The sequence below is a fragment of the Mustela erminea genome, chromosome 5 (assembly GCF_009829155.1).
Source record: "Mustela erminea isolate mMusErm1 chromosome 5, mMusErm1.Pri, whole genome shotgun sequence".
NCBI classification, from domain to species: Eukaryota; Metazoa; Chordata; class Mammalia; order Carnivora; family Mustelidae; genus Mustela; species Mustela erminea.
The window spans coordinates 112,586,244-112,603,373 of NC_045618.1; the positions used below are offsets into that span (position 1 = coordinate 112,586,244).

Below are 17,130 nucleotides of genomic sequence, written 5' to 3' on the forward strand. Positions count from 1 at the left end.
GTTCAAAAAATGTTAAAATATTAATTTTATCTCTTCTTTTACTTGTTCTTGAAGCATCACAACCTTTTTCTGTTTTTCTTATTTCTCTGATTAACAAAGTAATTCATGCTCATTAAAAGATATGGAAGTTGGTGAGTATACCGGCAAGGAAAAAATGTCATCCACGATCCTATTACTCAGTGGCAACAATTACTTAAATGTTGACATATTTCCTTTAGTCATTTATATAGTTACCCCTTTTAGTAGTTGATCATATTGTATATAATAACTTGAATTCTTTTTTACTTATTAATACAATAATGGATCCATTTTCTCAGGTCCCTAAAAAAATAATCATCATAAATATCCCTTTTAATGACTGTTTATCTCCTGGATGCATATGCAGTTGCTTGCTTGCTCTTTCCCCTAAGATTGTACAGTTTGGTTATTTCCAGTTTTTTACTCTTACAAATAATGCTACGATGTATTCCTAAAGTTGTCCACATTATTTCCTTAAGCTAGGCTTCTGGACTTGGAAATATTTAGATAAAGGGATATGCACACCTTACAACTTTGATCCATAGTGCAGCGTATTTCCCAGCAAGCAACCCTTGTAGTACAGTTGGCAGCAGGGAATAGTACAACTTGAATTTCCTTTTTGTGGTCAGCTGCTAGTGACTCCTCTCCCCGTGATAGTCCAGGAGGCAGTTTTTTTTTCCTATTCTGTTATAAATGTAGCAGCAGCATTTTATGCATCTTCTCTCCCCCCACCACTTTGGAAATCCTTTCATTTTAATTTTCTGAGTCATTTTTTTTAAATATTTATCTATTTATTTTAGAGAGAGAAAGAATGAACATGAGCAGGAGGGGCAGAGGGAGAGGAAGAGAGAATCTCAAGCAGACTCTGGACTCACAACACTGAGATCATGACCTGAGCCAACCGAAATCAAGAGTTGGATGCCTAACTGACTACACCAGCCAGGCGCCCCAATTTTCTGAGTCATTTTGAGAACTTTCTCAGGAACTTAAATGCTGTTTCTCTCCTTCATTATTTCACTTAGCTGTTTTTCTACTCTAAATCAACTCTGCTTTATACCTGTCAGGATTAGTTTTGATATCTAAGCAAACCCTGAAACCTCTGCCATTGTTTTAGGAGACCAAAAACATGAATTAATCTCTCATTAAGATATGTAGTGTCCAGGGTGATTATGAGACTTTTGTGCTCCAAAAGGGTGAAGAGCTGAATAATTAAATGATGCATAGGGTCCACACAGGGGAGAATCCACTTTCTGTGTAGCTTATCTTTTGTAAAAGCGGTCAAGATTAGCTTAAAATATGTGGCCTCTAAGCTTTGGTGCTTGGTATTACTCCTTAGGTTTCTCTACGTTAAGCCCGAGTTCATCCGTAAGATTTTGGCACCTGTACGTCACTGACTATGGCAGCCAATGCTATTGTGGAGCAATCTCTTAGGTAATTCACTGTTAGAGTGCTTAATCACAGAATCATTGGCAAAGAAGTAAGCACTGTTAAAGTTGTCAATCCAGTATCATTGTCTAGGACATGAAGATTGGAAACAGGGGTGAAACCGGAGAAGAAACAGGTCTTTAAAAATATCCCAGAATACTTACATAGTCAGTGTGCTCTTCATCAAAAACGCTGGATGGGGGCGCCTGGGTGGCTCAGTAGGTTAAAAACCGCTGCCTTCAGCTCAGGTCATGACCCTAGGGTCCTGGAATCAAGCCCCGCATCAGGCTTTCTGCTCAGCGGGTTGCCTGCTTCCCTTCCTCCCTCTCTCTGCCTGCTTCTCTGCCTACTTGTGATCTCTATCTGTCAAATAAATAAATAAATAATCTTAAAAAAAAAAAAATGCTGGATGAGCTCTCCTAAAATTAGTTTCATTTAAATGAATAGAGGCAAGAAAAATATGTTTAAAAGTTTTTGTAAAGTGTTTGCCCAGTGAAATGACTCAGCAATAAAGAGTAGTGAATTTTTTCACTGTTTAATTGAACTATAATATGCTAGACACAGTTACAGGGCACTAGATATACAAAGAGAAATAAAATATAATATGTGGCTCCTTATTTCAAGGAGTATCCAACTGGTAGGCATATACATGTAACAAGTCATTGTAGTGTAGTTCATGAATGTCCTGTAGGAGCTGTACACCAGCTATAGTGAAATCATGAAGAGGAGTATCTCCTTTAGTCTAGAGAAAGATTTCAGAAAAGAAAATGTGTTCTTAGTTTATAAGTTTAATTAGTCCTTTGTGAGTGATATAAAAATAAATTTTTATAAGGTAGAAGAAGAAAAAAATTTTTTTATCATGGTTAATCTCTACAATTTCACAGTAAAAGGATTTCTGTGCTGACATACTTGTCTGCAAAAGACAAGAAAGAAGCATGTTTATGTAGAAATGTCCATGCTTATTATTGGAGATGCAAAATCTACCTTGTCTATTATTTACTTTGTTTCTGTATGTTTGTTTTTTTCCAAACTCAGTATCCTTCATCAAGCAGTCTCCGATAAGGCCTAAGAAATTTAGGTGTTCTTTTGGTTTGATTCCAGGGGAGGGGTCTTTAAGTTAGGAAGAACATTCATGTAAGTGTCACATCTCAGAAAAGGATCACTCTCTATTTTTTACTGGGCACCCAAACCATGCTGACAGTGTCAGTCTTGAAAACCTGTACTGGTGTGTTTTAATGATTCCCTCTGTCCTCTGGCCTCCAGCCTTCTCATATTTATTTGTTGCTGTTTCTGCCCCATGCCTGGGTATGCAGCTTCACAAGAATCATAGTAAAAGTCCTCTTGGTTGTTTTCTTTTTAGAGCAAATGTGACATTTCCTTCATCTCCCTGATTTGGGGCTGAGGAGGGCAAAATGTCAAAAATAATGAGGCCAAATGGATCGGAACACTGAATACGAGTCTGAAACAATGCTTAGAGACTTCGCTGTCACAGTCATTAGAGGCAACAAGAAAAAGCTCCTTGGTGGCTGTGAAATGAAGAATCTTTGAAGCAGCTGTTAGGGAATTGGGAAAAAGTCCCAGACGTAGGTAGCACTCACTGGTTCATGTATTTACTCACACAGCATTGTGTGGGGTTTTACGTGCTGGGAAGTGAAGAAAAATAAAAGTCTAGTCCCAACCTTTGGGGAATATTGTGTGGGAGACAGACTTGTAAACGGACTCCTGATGGTTCAGGGTTTGCAAATAGGAACTATTGCCCTTCCAACATATGTTTATTGATCCTTTATTATATTCCAGATTCTCTTCTAGGTACTGAGAATAATACAGTGAACAAAGCCTGAAAGATGAAACAAAGATTAAATGCCTCTTTATAGAGCTTACATTCCAGTTAGGGGTGATGCAGGTGGGGAATGGATACAGATAGTGAATAGCAGTCAATATATATTATGATAATAAAAGTCATGAAGTTAAACAGGTAAAAAAGAAATCACTGAAGTCCTTAATAAGGCTATATTTCAGCAGAGATCCAAAGGAAGTAAGGAATGAAACCAAGTAGATATCTGCAGAAGAATGTTTAACAATCACAGCTAATATTTATTGAGCATTTACTACATGTCAGGTGTTCTAAGCACTTTACATTGCTTAATGTATTTAATTCCCACATAATTATATAAAGCAGGCACACTTATTATCCTATTTTCATGTAACTCCCTAAGTTTGCTACTTAACTCTGAAGATCTTCCTCATGCACTGAGAAAATGTATTCATTCTGTACTAGAGTATAATTAAACCTCTTAATTCACAGTAAAATCATTTGAACATATGGTAGACTTTTTAAAGATACCCTGTTTTAGTATTTTCAAACACATTCTATCTGAAGACTATCAAAATGTTACTTGGTGGACATCTATAAGGAATTTAATAAATAATAAATAAATTCAATAAATTTATTAAACTGATTTTTCATTATCGTTGTTGGATAAGACAGTGCTTCGAGAATGGGGGTTAGGGGAGACTGGTCTGAATTAGCACAAATTCTAAGTTAAAAATTTAAATGAAACTTAACCATGATGTTTATATTCTAAAGGAGACGTTCAGTGACCAAATGGGAAACTAGCTTACGAAACCTCTTAGAGGCCACTCATTACAAGGAAAATAAAGAACCTTCAACACTTATAATTAAGAAGGGACATTTTGATGCATGTATGTTTATATTATGTGACATGCCAAGAACATGTAACATACAAGGCATTATAGAATGTTTTCTACCCCATGATGAATTCAAAGATGCTTCGTCAACTATTAAATGCCATAAAGCTCCCCTTACTATTAGAAAGAGGAACTTCGGTCAACGGAGCAGGTTTCCTCCTGCTGGTAAGATGTTAACCTCCCGATGGAATACTGTGATTTCCATGACATGTACAAATTTATTTCTTTTTTACAGGTACCCCACTTATGAATTTATTAGTGATAACTCTATCTCTTGGTCAGCTGGGCTACACAATCGATACACAGAAAATTCACTTCGGGGTGTGATCCTGGATATACACTTTCTCTCCCAGGCAGACTTCCTAGTGTGTACTTTTTCATCCCAGGTAAGTGATAGCAGGACATGTTTAAATGGCCAATATTTTTTTGGTCATATTGAGTTCAGGAAGTTTTTGGGTTGTGTGTATGAGTGAGAGAGAGTGTGTGTGTGTGTGTGTGTGTGTGTGTGTGTGTGTGTGTGTGTGGTTAGTATTATCATGACTCAGGTGCAGTTTTTCTAATATTTGGGGATGATCTCTTCTGTGAAAGATTCCACACGCTCCCCCCAAAAAACAATAGATATTTAGGTATTTAGTTGCTTACAAGCAATCATTGAATATATCTCCAATAAAGCCAGCTATTGGAATTGTTTAAACTACATGGCTTGTTCACAGCATTTAACCAGAATAGCAAGTAAGTAAACTTACTTAATACTTTCTGATTTTGCAGGGGTGCCTGGGTGGCTCAGTCAGTTGAGCTTCCAACTCATGATGTCAGGGTCATGAGATCAATCCCCATGTAGGGTTCCATGCTCAGCACATGATCTACTCAAGATTCTCTCTCCCTCCCCCTCTGTCCTTCTGCCTGCTGGTGTGCTCTCTCTTTCTCTCTCAAATAAATAAATAAGATCTTTTTTTAAAAAATACTTTCTGATTTTGTATAGTCAGTATGCAACCAGAATCCTTCCACTTCTACACATTGATGTGCTGATACTGAGAGGCTTAAATGCTAAGCATTGTGTCTCACTCAATTGCTTTATAGAAAATAAAGTGTAAATGTAATTCTTTTTCAAGTTCTATTACATTTCTACCAAGCAAAAAACTGTACATTAAATTTAAGCAATACCATGTTATAATCATTCTTTGAGTTTAATTGTTGCAGATAATTATATGTTATGTGCTTTGTGTATTTGTTTTTATGAGTGGTCCAATCAGCCTTGTATACACAGTGGAATACCAGCATAGAAATATTTATTGTTGGTTTTATCCTGCTCTCATTTATGTGCATATTATTGGTTAGTTCGTTCAACAAGCTGTTAAATGACTATTTGTGCTCAGAATTATATTAGGTGTGGAGAGGATTTCCAGGGAGAGTGAAGATACAGATCTTACCCTGGTCCAGAATCTAGTGAGCAAAATACTCACATGAAATAACTGGAGAGTAATTACCAAAAAATACAGATCATGTATGATAAATATTTGCCTAAAAGCTTAGAAGAAACAGAGAAAAGAAAATGTGAAAAGGAAGGCCGCACCATCTTCATGGGAGTATACTTCAGAGAATATAAAGAAAAGAACATTATTTTTTATTTTGTGACAATGCACATTGTCTCAGTGGGATGGTGATATGATTATTGGAAAGATACCTACCCCCGCAAAGGCTATGAGTTTCTTCAATATGAAATAAAAACACAACTTTCTACCCGGAACAGAAGTCACACAGCAGTAGTCCTAGTTGAAACAGAAAACTTCTTGGCCTTCAAGTTCCCACGAAAGCATCCACTGCTGACATTTTTTTCCTAACAGGGATAAGGATCCGCTCCCTTTTCTATTCTCTTGGTGGGTAGACAGGAGGAGTTAGAAATACATGGTCACTCTCAGATGTTATTGAGAATCTGACTCTATGCCCACCTGATTGACAGAATGACCAGAACCACCTCTACACATTTTTGAATGCTTATTGTTTGAATGAGTGAAGCTAGAGTCATTTTCCCCAGATACACCACTTCCTCTGTAGGCCCAGATGTCAGGCCTGTCTGAAGTCCATTCCCATTGTCCAGGGTTTCTCAGCCTGGACACTTTTTGCATTACAGGCAGGTACTTTGTCGTGAGGTGCTGTCTTGGGCGTTGTAGGATGCTCAGCAGCATCCCTGGCCAGTAGCATGCCCCCTCAAGTTGTGACAACTGAAAATGTCTTCAGATATTGCCAAATACCCCGCAGCAGTGGGGAAGACAAAAACGCCTTTGTTGAGAATCACTGCTATAGTCCTAAAGGTTGGAAATTAAATAAATATATACACATCTGAACACTTAGCAGCCTTACATGTGGACAGACGCTGAGACTTACAGGCCTGTGCTCTGTTTTGCTTTCCTTCCAGCCCTCCTTAATAATACCATGAGGCTCATTCTAGAAAGAAAATACTTTTTTTTTTTTTTCCTTTTCAAGCATGTGCTATAGAATTTTTGATTCTTATAACCTCATGACTCTAATTTTGACCCAGACCCCAGGACCTCTGTTACTTTGTGATAGCAGAAATCTGTCCAAGCTTGAGGGGCATATTGTTCATACTGCTTTGTTCTATTTTGTGCATAATATCAACCTCAGTGTATTCTCCAGACCTCAGGTTCAGAGAAGTCATTCATATGAAGAAAGACTGGTGCTGAGAGGACTTTTTTCCTCCAAAGGAATGAGATTTGTGCTTATATATTATATAGTTACTAATAACTCTTGATAAGTCAGACAAAGTTCATCCAAAATAACTTCTGTTCATTTGAACCAAAGCAAAACTCAAACCAGTATCTTATATCTCAAAATAGACTTGAATACCTCAGAAAATTTTATGTGAGGGCTCAGAATAAAAGTTTGACAGTAAAAATACCTTTCATTTATGTATTGAATAGTGGTTTGGTGAATGTGATCACATCCATTATCCCATACCTTTCTTGATGATTATCAGCTGTGGCATTTGAAATGGTAGAATAATTCCACATTCACTGATAAATCTTTGGGCTTATCTGTATTCCAGCATTTTTTGCAATTATTTTTAGAAAAAAAAAATGGGTTTAGTATAGTTCAATATTTTTGCACTATGAATGAAATTGGTTGCTTGATTGTAGAGGTTCTCTTGCTGTAAACCAAAATTGGAATTGTTTGAAATTGCCCAGAAATGTCTCATCATCATCCAGTGGAGTGTGAGAGAAAGTCACAGATAGCATCAAAATGCCAAGCCACTGACTCCTAGCCAGAGAACAAGAATGAGACAACATGGAGTCTGGAATCAGACTGGGTTTAAATCTAACTTTGAGCACTTAGTATCTGGGTGACATTTGAACAAATTACTTAGCCTATCACTGACCTTTTTCCCCTGGCCAATAAAACAGTAACACATAGTACATAGAGTTTTTGTGATGATTAAAAGTTATATGTAGGGTACCTGGGTGGCTCATTCAGTTAAGCATCTGCCTTCAGCTCAGGTCATGATCCTAGGGTCCTAGGATCAAGTTCCGCATCAGGCTCCCTGCTTACTGGGGAGTCTGCTTTTCCCTCTGCCCCTCCCCACCACTTGTGCTCTCTCTCTCTGCCAAATAAATACAAAGATCTTTAAAAAAAAAAAAAAAAGTTATATGTAAAGCCCTGAGAATAGTACTTAGCAATATATTAAATACCATGAGGCTCATTCTAGAAAGAAAATCCTTTTATTTATTTTTTTTTTCCTTTTCAAGGATGTGCTATAGAATTTTTGATTCTTATAACCACATGACTCTAATTTTGACCCAGACCCCAGGACCTCTGTTACTTTGTGATAGCAGAAATCTGTCCAAGCTTGAGGGGCATATTTTTCATACTACTTTGTTAGCCGCTATTGTTATTTATATAGGGGAAAGTATAGCAATACCTTTGTGTGTTAGAGAGACTCCACAGTATTTATTTTATTTTCTCTTATTTATTTTTCTTTTATTATTATTTATTTATTTTAACAACCTTTTTTCAGCTCCGTTTCAGACCACACACTCTCCTGTTTTGGAATGTGAAACATGCTGTTCAAGGACTTCTTACTCCTGCTTGTGGTCATGGGTGATGATTAGGTTCCACTGAATAATCATGTACATTGTATGTGTATAACAATCCTTTGTGGGTTTTTTTTTTTTAATATTTTATTTATTTATTTGACAGACAGAGATCACAAGTAGGCAGAGAGGCAGGCAGAGAGAGAGAGAGCCAAGCAGAGATCCGATGTGGGGCTCGATCCCACGACGTGGGATCACTACCGGAGCCGAAGGCAGAGGCCTTAACCCACTGAGCCACCCAGGCGCCCCTAACAATCCTTTGTTAAGAAGAATAGCCAGAGGGCGCCTGGGTGGCTCAGTCAGTAAGCATCTGACTCTTGGTTTCTGCTCAGGTTATGATCTTAGGATCTTGAGATCAAGCCTTGCCTTGGGCTTGGAGCTCAGCAGGAAGTCTGCTTGAGATTCTCTCTCTACCTCTCCCTCTGCCCATTCCCGGCTCATGTACTCGCTCTCTCCCTCAACTCTAAAATAAATAAGTAACTCTTAAAAAAGAAAAAGAAGAAGAAGAAGAATAGCCAGTAACATTCAACATTTTGAATTTCTCTGTGCCAGTGTACCTCAACTCTTTTATTTAGCTTATTGAAAAAGAATATCACCATGTAATATAAATTTTCAGAAAACAAAGCTCTTCATTCCCAAAGGGTGAATGATAATTAATAATAGTATTTGCTTTAACAAATGCAAGTAAAATTGTGTATGTGTCAACTTTAGGGAAATTTATCTGCAGATGTTCTTATTTATGCCATAGGCATGCTGGGAAATGGGAGAAGACTAAACTGTTACATCCAGAAGGGTGACAAAAGAATAAAACATTGAGAAACAAATCTCAGCCCAGAATAAAACATGGACAGCCAGTTCAAACTTTCCTCAATGATAAAATCATATTCCAGGAGATTATTAGAAAGTGACAAAGAGTTTAATATCTTCTTCATAATGCTTTGACAACCCTGCAGTTTTGTCTCCTGGGTCCAATCCTTTGAGGACTATTTCTCTATAAGACAATAGTGAGAAAGAGTTTATCTGTTGACTGTGAGCTACAGTAGGCAATACTGGAAGAGTGAAATGCCATGCCAGAAGGAAAAATGCAAGACTTGATTGATGTTTGAGAAACTGCAGGCACAAATATCATGGCACTTAATCAGGATTCTTCATCACATTTTGGACGCATCTCCCTCAGTCTCAGGACTTCTAATCTTTCTTGGTTTTATATCCGTAAGTGAGATCTGGGAATTCTCTCTCCTTAAGTGAAGTTTTTTTAAGCCAATAATATGACTTTACTCTCTAATTTTGTCACTATTGTTGCTCTTAGTTTTCTGAATCCCTTCATCAGAGCTATTTCTCAAAGCCAGGTTTGTCCTAAAAGCCTCATAAATTGAAGAGAATAATCCTCAAGATTTAATTTGAAAATTAGAGGCAATATTAACATTTTCCAAGAACATCGCAAGTTTTGAAAGCTATGCAGTCACGTTCCAAACTATTCTACTTAGTACTCTAATCTTGTTCTCTGTTACTGGAAGTTGCTTATACCCAAAGCATCTATTTTTTCACTTATTTTCCAATTCACAATACCATCTTAAATATGAAATACAGTAATTATAGTTGGTGAAATAGCAGTTGTTATTCAGTTGTTCTCAGTTGTAGATGGGCTAAATATCAGAAAAAAAATTTTTTAATACTATTAATCAGGTTTTAGAATCAGTTTTTATTACTCTAGAATCTGATTTACAGAAATTGTTGTAGATTCTCACTTTAAAGGTTTTGGGCAATCAGCATTTTTTTAAGGAGCAATCAACATTGTTCAATAGTTCTAACCATTAAAATCACAATATGATAAAATTACTTTTTTTTCCTATAGACACTTTCCTTTTTCACGCTTAATACAAAATTCTCTTGGCACTTTCTCTTATCTAGTTCCAAATCCACATACAACACTCCTGGCCTCCTTACCCTTTGAGTCAGATTTTGGAAAGCCCAAAGGGAAAAATCATGTACTACATTCATTTTATTCTAGACAGATGACTCTGGATAGGAGTTTCCATTGAGGTAAGGCCCATGAAAGAACAGTGGATGCTGTTCTCTCGTTGAATAACAGAACAAAGTAGTTTACAGGAAAAGTGCATACATCTCTTAGAATCACCCAGGGAGGCAAGATACTTCCTGCTTCTCACACTAGGAGATCCTCCTGGTCCCATCTCTTTCGACAGAAAAACAAGGTCCCATCTGCTCTGAGAAGGCTTTGGAGGCTCATATAAACTCAGATGGTTGCTTCTCAGGGATAAAATTCAGGTTAATGAAACTTCCTCTCCTTTTTAATTTTTTTTTTTTAATACAGTTGCATCTTGTGTTTTATCCTTTGGCAGCATTTTTGCTCTTATCCACTAGTGTGTGCTTAGTGGTGTTCTAAATGATATAGTGATATGAAATAAATGAAGTAAAACTTACTACATACAGCCAGCCACTGCTTTCAAACCAAAGGGTTTGCCTCTCTCAGTCATACTAGTCCAGTATCAAACTGAGTATGATATCAGCTGAAAGCCTTCATTTACCTGTCACACAATTTGGATTGGTAAAGCCCACAGAGGAAACCGAAAGTAATTAAATGCAAACATTAACACCATAGTCACCTTCCTAGCCCTTCGCAGTAAACTGCTGCGTGGTAAATACAGAGAAATCGTTTTAGCTACTAAGAGTGTTATATGTGGATCTTAGGGGTTAAATATCACTCATGGACCTGCATTTCCACTGCTGGGCTAGTATTATGCATGAAGCAGTATTCATTCAACAGATACTTTCTGAGCACCTACTATGTGACAGTACTAGGTACTTATCCTAAGACAGTTTAGTGCATGTTGGAGACCTGGAAAGAATTTTAATTTAACTCTGCCATTTACTAGCTCATTCCCCCACCCACCCAACCTTTTTTTTTTTTTTTTTAATTTACTTAATCTTTCTGGGGCTTGTTTATTCAGCTAAAATACAGATATTAAGAGCAACCATCTCATAGGCTTACTATTATTGTGATAAAGGGTAAAAGGCCTTGTATCAACCCATCTCAGTGTCTGACATTTGTACCATTTGTTTTTCTTTGGCTTAAGAAAATACATATGTTGTCCATAGGCTAATACTTTATGGATACCAAAATATAAGCTGATTGTTAGGATTATCCTCCAAAAGAAAGTGGGTCCCTAAGGGTGTGGGACTGAAGGCCATGTTTTTATGAGGGTGAGGTAATAATAGTGAAGAGGAGGAAATGCATCAGGACTCATTAGTACAATGTGGTCATCCTAAGGGCAATGCAAGCTCCTGCATTCCTGGCTAGAGATAATTGAAGAGTGGGTGAAGGGGCCCTGAAAAAAACAAAAACAAAACAAAACAAAAAAACCTGACAAGTTTGCCCAAGGCTTGCCTTGGTCTTGTGTTTTATCTTTCTGGTGTTAGAATCCAAATATGGAGATCAGGATCTACAAGAGAAAATATGCTTAGGCGTTTACACACATATACAAACTGCCTGCGTTCAAAATGCGAATCAACCACGTAATAATAGTGTAACCTTGGGCAAATTCCTTAACTGACCTTTGAGGTTCCAAAAAGGTGTCAACAGGAAACTGGGAAGGACGGGCCTATATCCCTCCTACAAAGTCCAAGAGAAGATAGAAACAGTCAAGTACCCTACATATCCTGAGGCTGAGAAATAAAACTTCGATGGAAAAGAGGGACAACCGAACTCAGTTCAAATCATTTGAGCCAAACAGATGAAGAAAGTAGATGAAGTAAAATGAGCATGATAGAATTTTATGCAGCTACTTAGAGGGTTAAATTCAACAATACCTAAAAACAATGTCTGACAGCAAAAACTCTGAAAATACTGGCCTCTGTTATTGTCACTATATTTTGCTATTATTGGAGCTGCTTTGTTTTAATTATTTAGTTTCTTCCTTTCCAGAGTCTCCACTTGATTTTGCTTGTCCGCTGTGGGCCTTCGGCTGACTTTGGAATTCCCATTCCAAAATTTTTTGACCCTAATTTTGTTACATTCTCAGTATTCTACCAGTGATCTCAATTGTACCATGACATCCCCAAGTCCCCAATGTAAAATTAGTTTGTTGATGGCGTAGTAGGCTTGCAAGGCAAGTCATTGTCTTGGTTCTATGACTAGTTGAAATTGTAGCACTAGAGTTGGGGTCGATCACTTACTCTTCTTTTTATTTTAGTCCATATTTGCAAATTTTAAAATATTTTCTAAACTTAGTTTTATTTGCAAATTACATATGGCATATGAAAAGCTTTCCTGCAGTTCCTGAAATTCAGATTCTTTAAGAAGTTAAGGTGATGTTTAAACCAATCAGATTTCATTTGCTCATAGTAGTTAAGGATGAGCATCTCCATTTAGTTTTTGATCTCATAAATACAAGAGTTTTAAAGGACTGCAGGGTAATCCTAATTTTGTTCCAATGAGCAGGGTAACAATTACTGTTAGTAGTATCATTTTTAATAAATGCAAAAGTATTTCCATCGTGACAATAAAGCTTTATTAACTGAGACAATCACAACTGGAGATTTGGGAAAATTTGACTTGAGTTCTCTGTTCACAATAAGAATTTTCTTCTCCCCCTCCTCTTCTCCTCCATCTTCTTTTAAGATCTTATCCATTTATTTGAGAGAGAGAGACAGCAAGAGAGGGAACACAAGCAGGGGAAGCAGGAAACAGAGAAGCAGGCTTCCAGCCTGAGCAGGGAGCCCGATGCGGGACTCAGTCCCAGGACCCTGGGATCATGACCTGAGCCGAAGGCAGACACTTAAGGTTTTATAGGCGAGATAAACAGGACACTGGGCGAGGTAGGCACAAGGCAAGACTTAATAAAGTCACTCTCCAGCGAAGTTTCAGGGCTCAGGAAAAGAGGAACCAGGAAAGTCGTGCTGGGAGGAGGTGGGCACCCTCAGACAAGATTCCTCGACTCCGGAAAGGGGAGTAGGGGAAGTTGCATTGGGAGGGAGTCGACAGGGGTCTTTTATCGGGCCAAGGTAGGGCATGGGCTCACATCCATATATGGTAGGGTATTTGGTGATCGGAGGGTATGGGGTGGGGGGTCCTGATACTTCTGTTTCCTGCATAGGTATCAGGTTACCTATGGAGACGGGACCTGGGCATACATCCTTTTGGTGGGAGAGTCAAGGGTTAAGGAAAGGTGTGTGGGGGAGGCTGGAAGACAGCGGGATCCAGTCATTTTTACTGTTCCTCCTGCACTCCCGGAGCCCACTGACCCAACATTAACAACTGAGCCACCCAGGCACCCCTGGAAGAATTTTCTAAGCAAAATGATAGTATTCTCTCTCCTGTCTTCACCTATTCTTAGAAAACTAAAACCCACTTACTGTATTACGTATTTAGTAATTGCTTAAAATGTTACTCCCTATGAAAATCGTTATAAACTTTGTCACCATGCAGCAGGCTCAGTGTACAAAGTTCATATTGTGGAATTTCAGCAGCCATCCAGTGGGCATAGTAGGTACTCTTTGAACAGAAGAATTTTTTTTTTTAAGATTTTATTTATTTATTTATACAGAGAGAGTGATCACAAGTAGGCAGAGAGGGCAGGCAGAGAGAGGAGGGAAGCAGGCTCCCCAGTGAGCAGAGAACCCGATGTGGGGCTAGATCCCAGGACCCTGAGATCATGATCTGAGCTTAACCCACTGAGCCACCCAGGCGCCCCTGACAGAGGAATCTTTTAAGTAGACTTATATGCATCAGGGAGTTGCATCTTCACCAAAGCAAGTCTGTCTTACTTTAGTTCCAGAATGCTAATATCTACTCAGGGCTTTTAAAACTCTTTAGAACGGAAATGACAGATATGTTTTAGTTCACTTGCCAATGCTAGTTGATTGTCAATAATTACATGAATTTCTATTGAGAAGAGTTCTGAGATTAAGTCAAACCTAGCAAAAAAGAGTATGTGATTGACTGAGACTCGATGAGGGGAAGGGGGGTGTGTGTAGCAGCAGTAAAGTATTTATAATCCTAATGTTCAACCTTAAAATCCTTCAAGGGCACAAATGAGGTCTTACTCATTTTTCTATCACCAGGGCCCAACACGAGGTATACTGTTTGACTAAAAAAAAAAAAAAAAAAAATTAACTGATTCATATTTTTAAAGTACTTTGCATTATATATTTTTTTTCTCTGAGAGACTTTAGTTGTAGTAATCTTTTATGTTTTTTTTTAAGATTTTATTTATTTATTTGTCAGAGAGAGTGAGCACAGGCAGACAGAGTGGCAGGCAGAGGTAGAGGGAGAAGCAGGCTCCCTGCAGAGCAAGGAGCCCGATGCAGGACTCAATCCCAGGACCCTGGGATCATGACCTGAGCCAAAGGCAGCCGCTTAACCAACTGAGCCACCCAGTCATCCCAGTAAACTTTTATGTTTAAAAAAAAAAAAGAGAGAGAGAGAGAGAGAGACAATTATGCACAAAGATGAAGAATGACTTGTACCATACCTGAGAGCAAATGGACTAAAAACCTGTGACTAGTGAAAGGGTCCGTGGACAAAAGAATGAGACTGATACAAAGCGAAAGTTAAGTAGGGCTTTATTTCGCGCCAAACATCGAGAATCAAACTGACCGGCCAGGGCTGTCTCTTGCAAAAGTTAGCCTCACAGACTAACTTTTATAGAGCAAAGGCCATGTGGTTGAGCCTGGCCACACACAGGTGGCCAATTAAACTACAATTCACCCTATAGTAGTTATTTGAACTAGCCTATCACTCTGGTCAGAATTGACGCCCAAAAGGCAGGGCCCACATTCTTGGGTGGTTAGGGAGGTGCTTTCCTGATTGAATGTCTCCACCTGGCGTGGCTCATCCTTGGCAGGTAGGGAGGTAATAAGTGCGCTTTTACTGATTGGACGTTTCCACTTGGCCGGGCACGTCCTTGAATCTGGGCTCCATTATCTCTGCCCAGCCTGACATGTCCTGGTATCTGTGCTCCGTTATTGGGGGCTATTTGGCCGTATTTCACCAATTCTGTTTCTAAGCACTTTCCTCTTGAGGGGAAGAGGTGGGTTCAATCTAAGTTTACTGTATAAACAACAAAATGGCTCGCTCTGGCTAAGTAGGCCCTTACAACTAGAATCTACTACTTCTCATCTTCTCAGTCCTAGTCCTGGTCTAGTCCTAGTCTATTTGGCCAAGGGCCTTCAGATTGATATAAAGGAGATTTTATGTATACTAACATTTTTTTTTTCATTCTTTCCCAAGGTCTGTCGAGTTGCTTACGAAATCATGCAAACACTTCATCCTGATGCTTCTGCAAACTTCCATTCTTTGGATGACATCTACTATTTTGGGGGCCAAAATGCACACAACCAGATTGCCATTTACCCTCACCAACCTCGAACAGCAGATGAAATCCCCATGGAACCTGGAGATATCATTGGTGTGGCTGGAAATCATTGGGATGGCTATTCAAAAGGTGTCAACAGGAAACTGGGAAGGACGGGCCTATATCCCTCCTACAAAGTCCGAGAGAAGATAGAAACAGTCAAGTACCCTACATATCCTGAGGCTGAGAAATAAAACTTTGATGGAAAAGAGGGACAACTGAACTCAGTTCAAATCATTTGAGCCAAACAGTAGATGAAGACGACCCTGACCTTACAACACATGGTGAAATGAGTAAACAACTTCAAGCACCAGGAGCAACTGGAAATGACAGATGCTTCACTGGTGGAATTACTCTTTAACGAGGGCTATAGCGCCCTTAAACTCATGCACAGTCCAATAATGTACTCACATATAACATACAAACAGGCTGTTTTCTACTGTGCCCCTTCTTTCAAGATTATGTCCCCATGAGACAAACACTGCCACATTGTGTAATTTAAGTGACACAGACATTTTGTGTGAGACTTCAAACATGGTGCCTATATCTGAGAGACCTACGTGACCTAACAAGAAGACCCGAATAGCTCCCTACTGTGGGGAGGTTGATTCTTAGCCAGTGGTGCTATTGTAACCACTGAATTCACTCTAGTCAGCAGATTCAGAATGAGAATGGATGTTTTTGTCTGGATTTTTTTTTTTAAGTAATTGCATCAGTTCATCCACTTCATCATTAATAAATGAAGGGTACATCAGAAAATAAAATATTCACCCTCCATTAGAAACTTTTGTAAAACAATGCCATGAACGGATCTTTAGTACTCAATGTTTCTGGACATTCTCTTTGATAACAAAAAATAAATTTTAAAAAGAGGAATTTTGTAAAGTTTCTAGAATTTTCCATTGTTGGATGATGCAGTGTGGTCAGCTTTACAGTTTTCTAGTTTTTCTGCCTTTTTTTTTCTGTTTTCTGATTACCTACTCAATTCTTAGGTCAAACAGTCAGTCCATTTTAACACTGAAAACTGAATTTAGTTGATATGCATTACAGAGTTAAGAGGAATACACTCTGGGTACTTTTATTTTCTTATTTTGAGAATTGTTTATTTTTTTAATTGAACTAAATAATCACACTTCTTGTCGCAGAGGAACTGTCCCATCCATTTCCAAAACAAACAATTTCAGGCTCAATGGTAACATTTCTTATTGTGGCTATTGTCAACTTTTTGTGGGTTGAGTCCTGTTGTTTTATCGAGGAAATAATATGTGCCCTTTCTTATCATGTCCTGATTTTGAGAGCACCAGGAACCTTTGGGGTTGAGAAGCTGGCTCCGTTTCTCAAGTACATAGCTCATAGTATATAGAATTTGCTGGAGTGGAACCATTGTGAGACCCAAGATGGACTTGGGGTTAGCTCTTCCAAATACTTCTTTTAGTAATTCCATGAGAAAATCACTTCAAAAGATAAGACTTTGATGTCCTCCCTATGCTTTCTTTCTG

General features: G+C 38.4%; 1 protein-coding gene across 6 annotated transcripts in view; it reads left to right on the plus strand.

Moving 5' to 3' along the window:
- Positions 1 to 16,516, plus strand: part of FUT8 (fucosyltransferase 8) — a 303,528-nt gene extending 287,012 nt beyond the window's left edge. For all 6 annotated transcript variants that reach the window (XM_032344518.1, XM_032344519.1, XM_032344516.1 and 3 more), the window contains 2 exons: positions 4,388 to 4,538; positions 15,508 to 16,516. In XM_032344518.1, the coding sequence (XP_032200409.1) occupies positions 4,388 to 4,538; positions 15,508 to 15,825 (469 nt within the window). In that variant the 3' untranslated portion in view covers positions 15,826 to 16,516. The remainder of the gene's footprint in view (positions 1 to 4,387; positions 4,539 to 15,507) is intronic.
- The last annotated feature ends 614 nt before the right edge of the window (positions 16,517 to 17,130 follow it).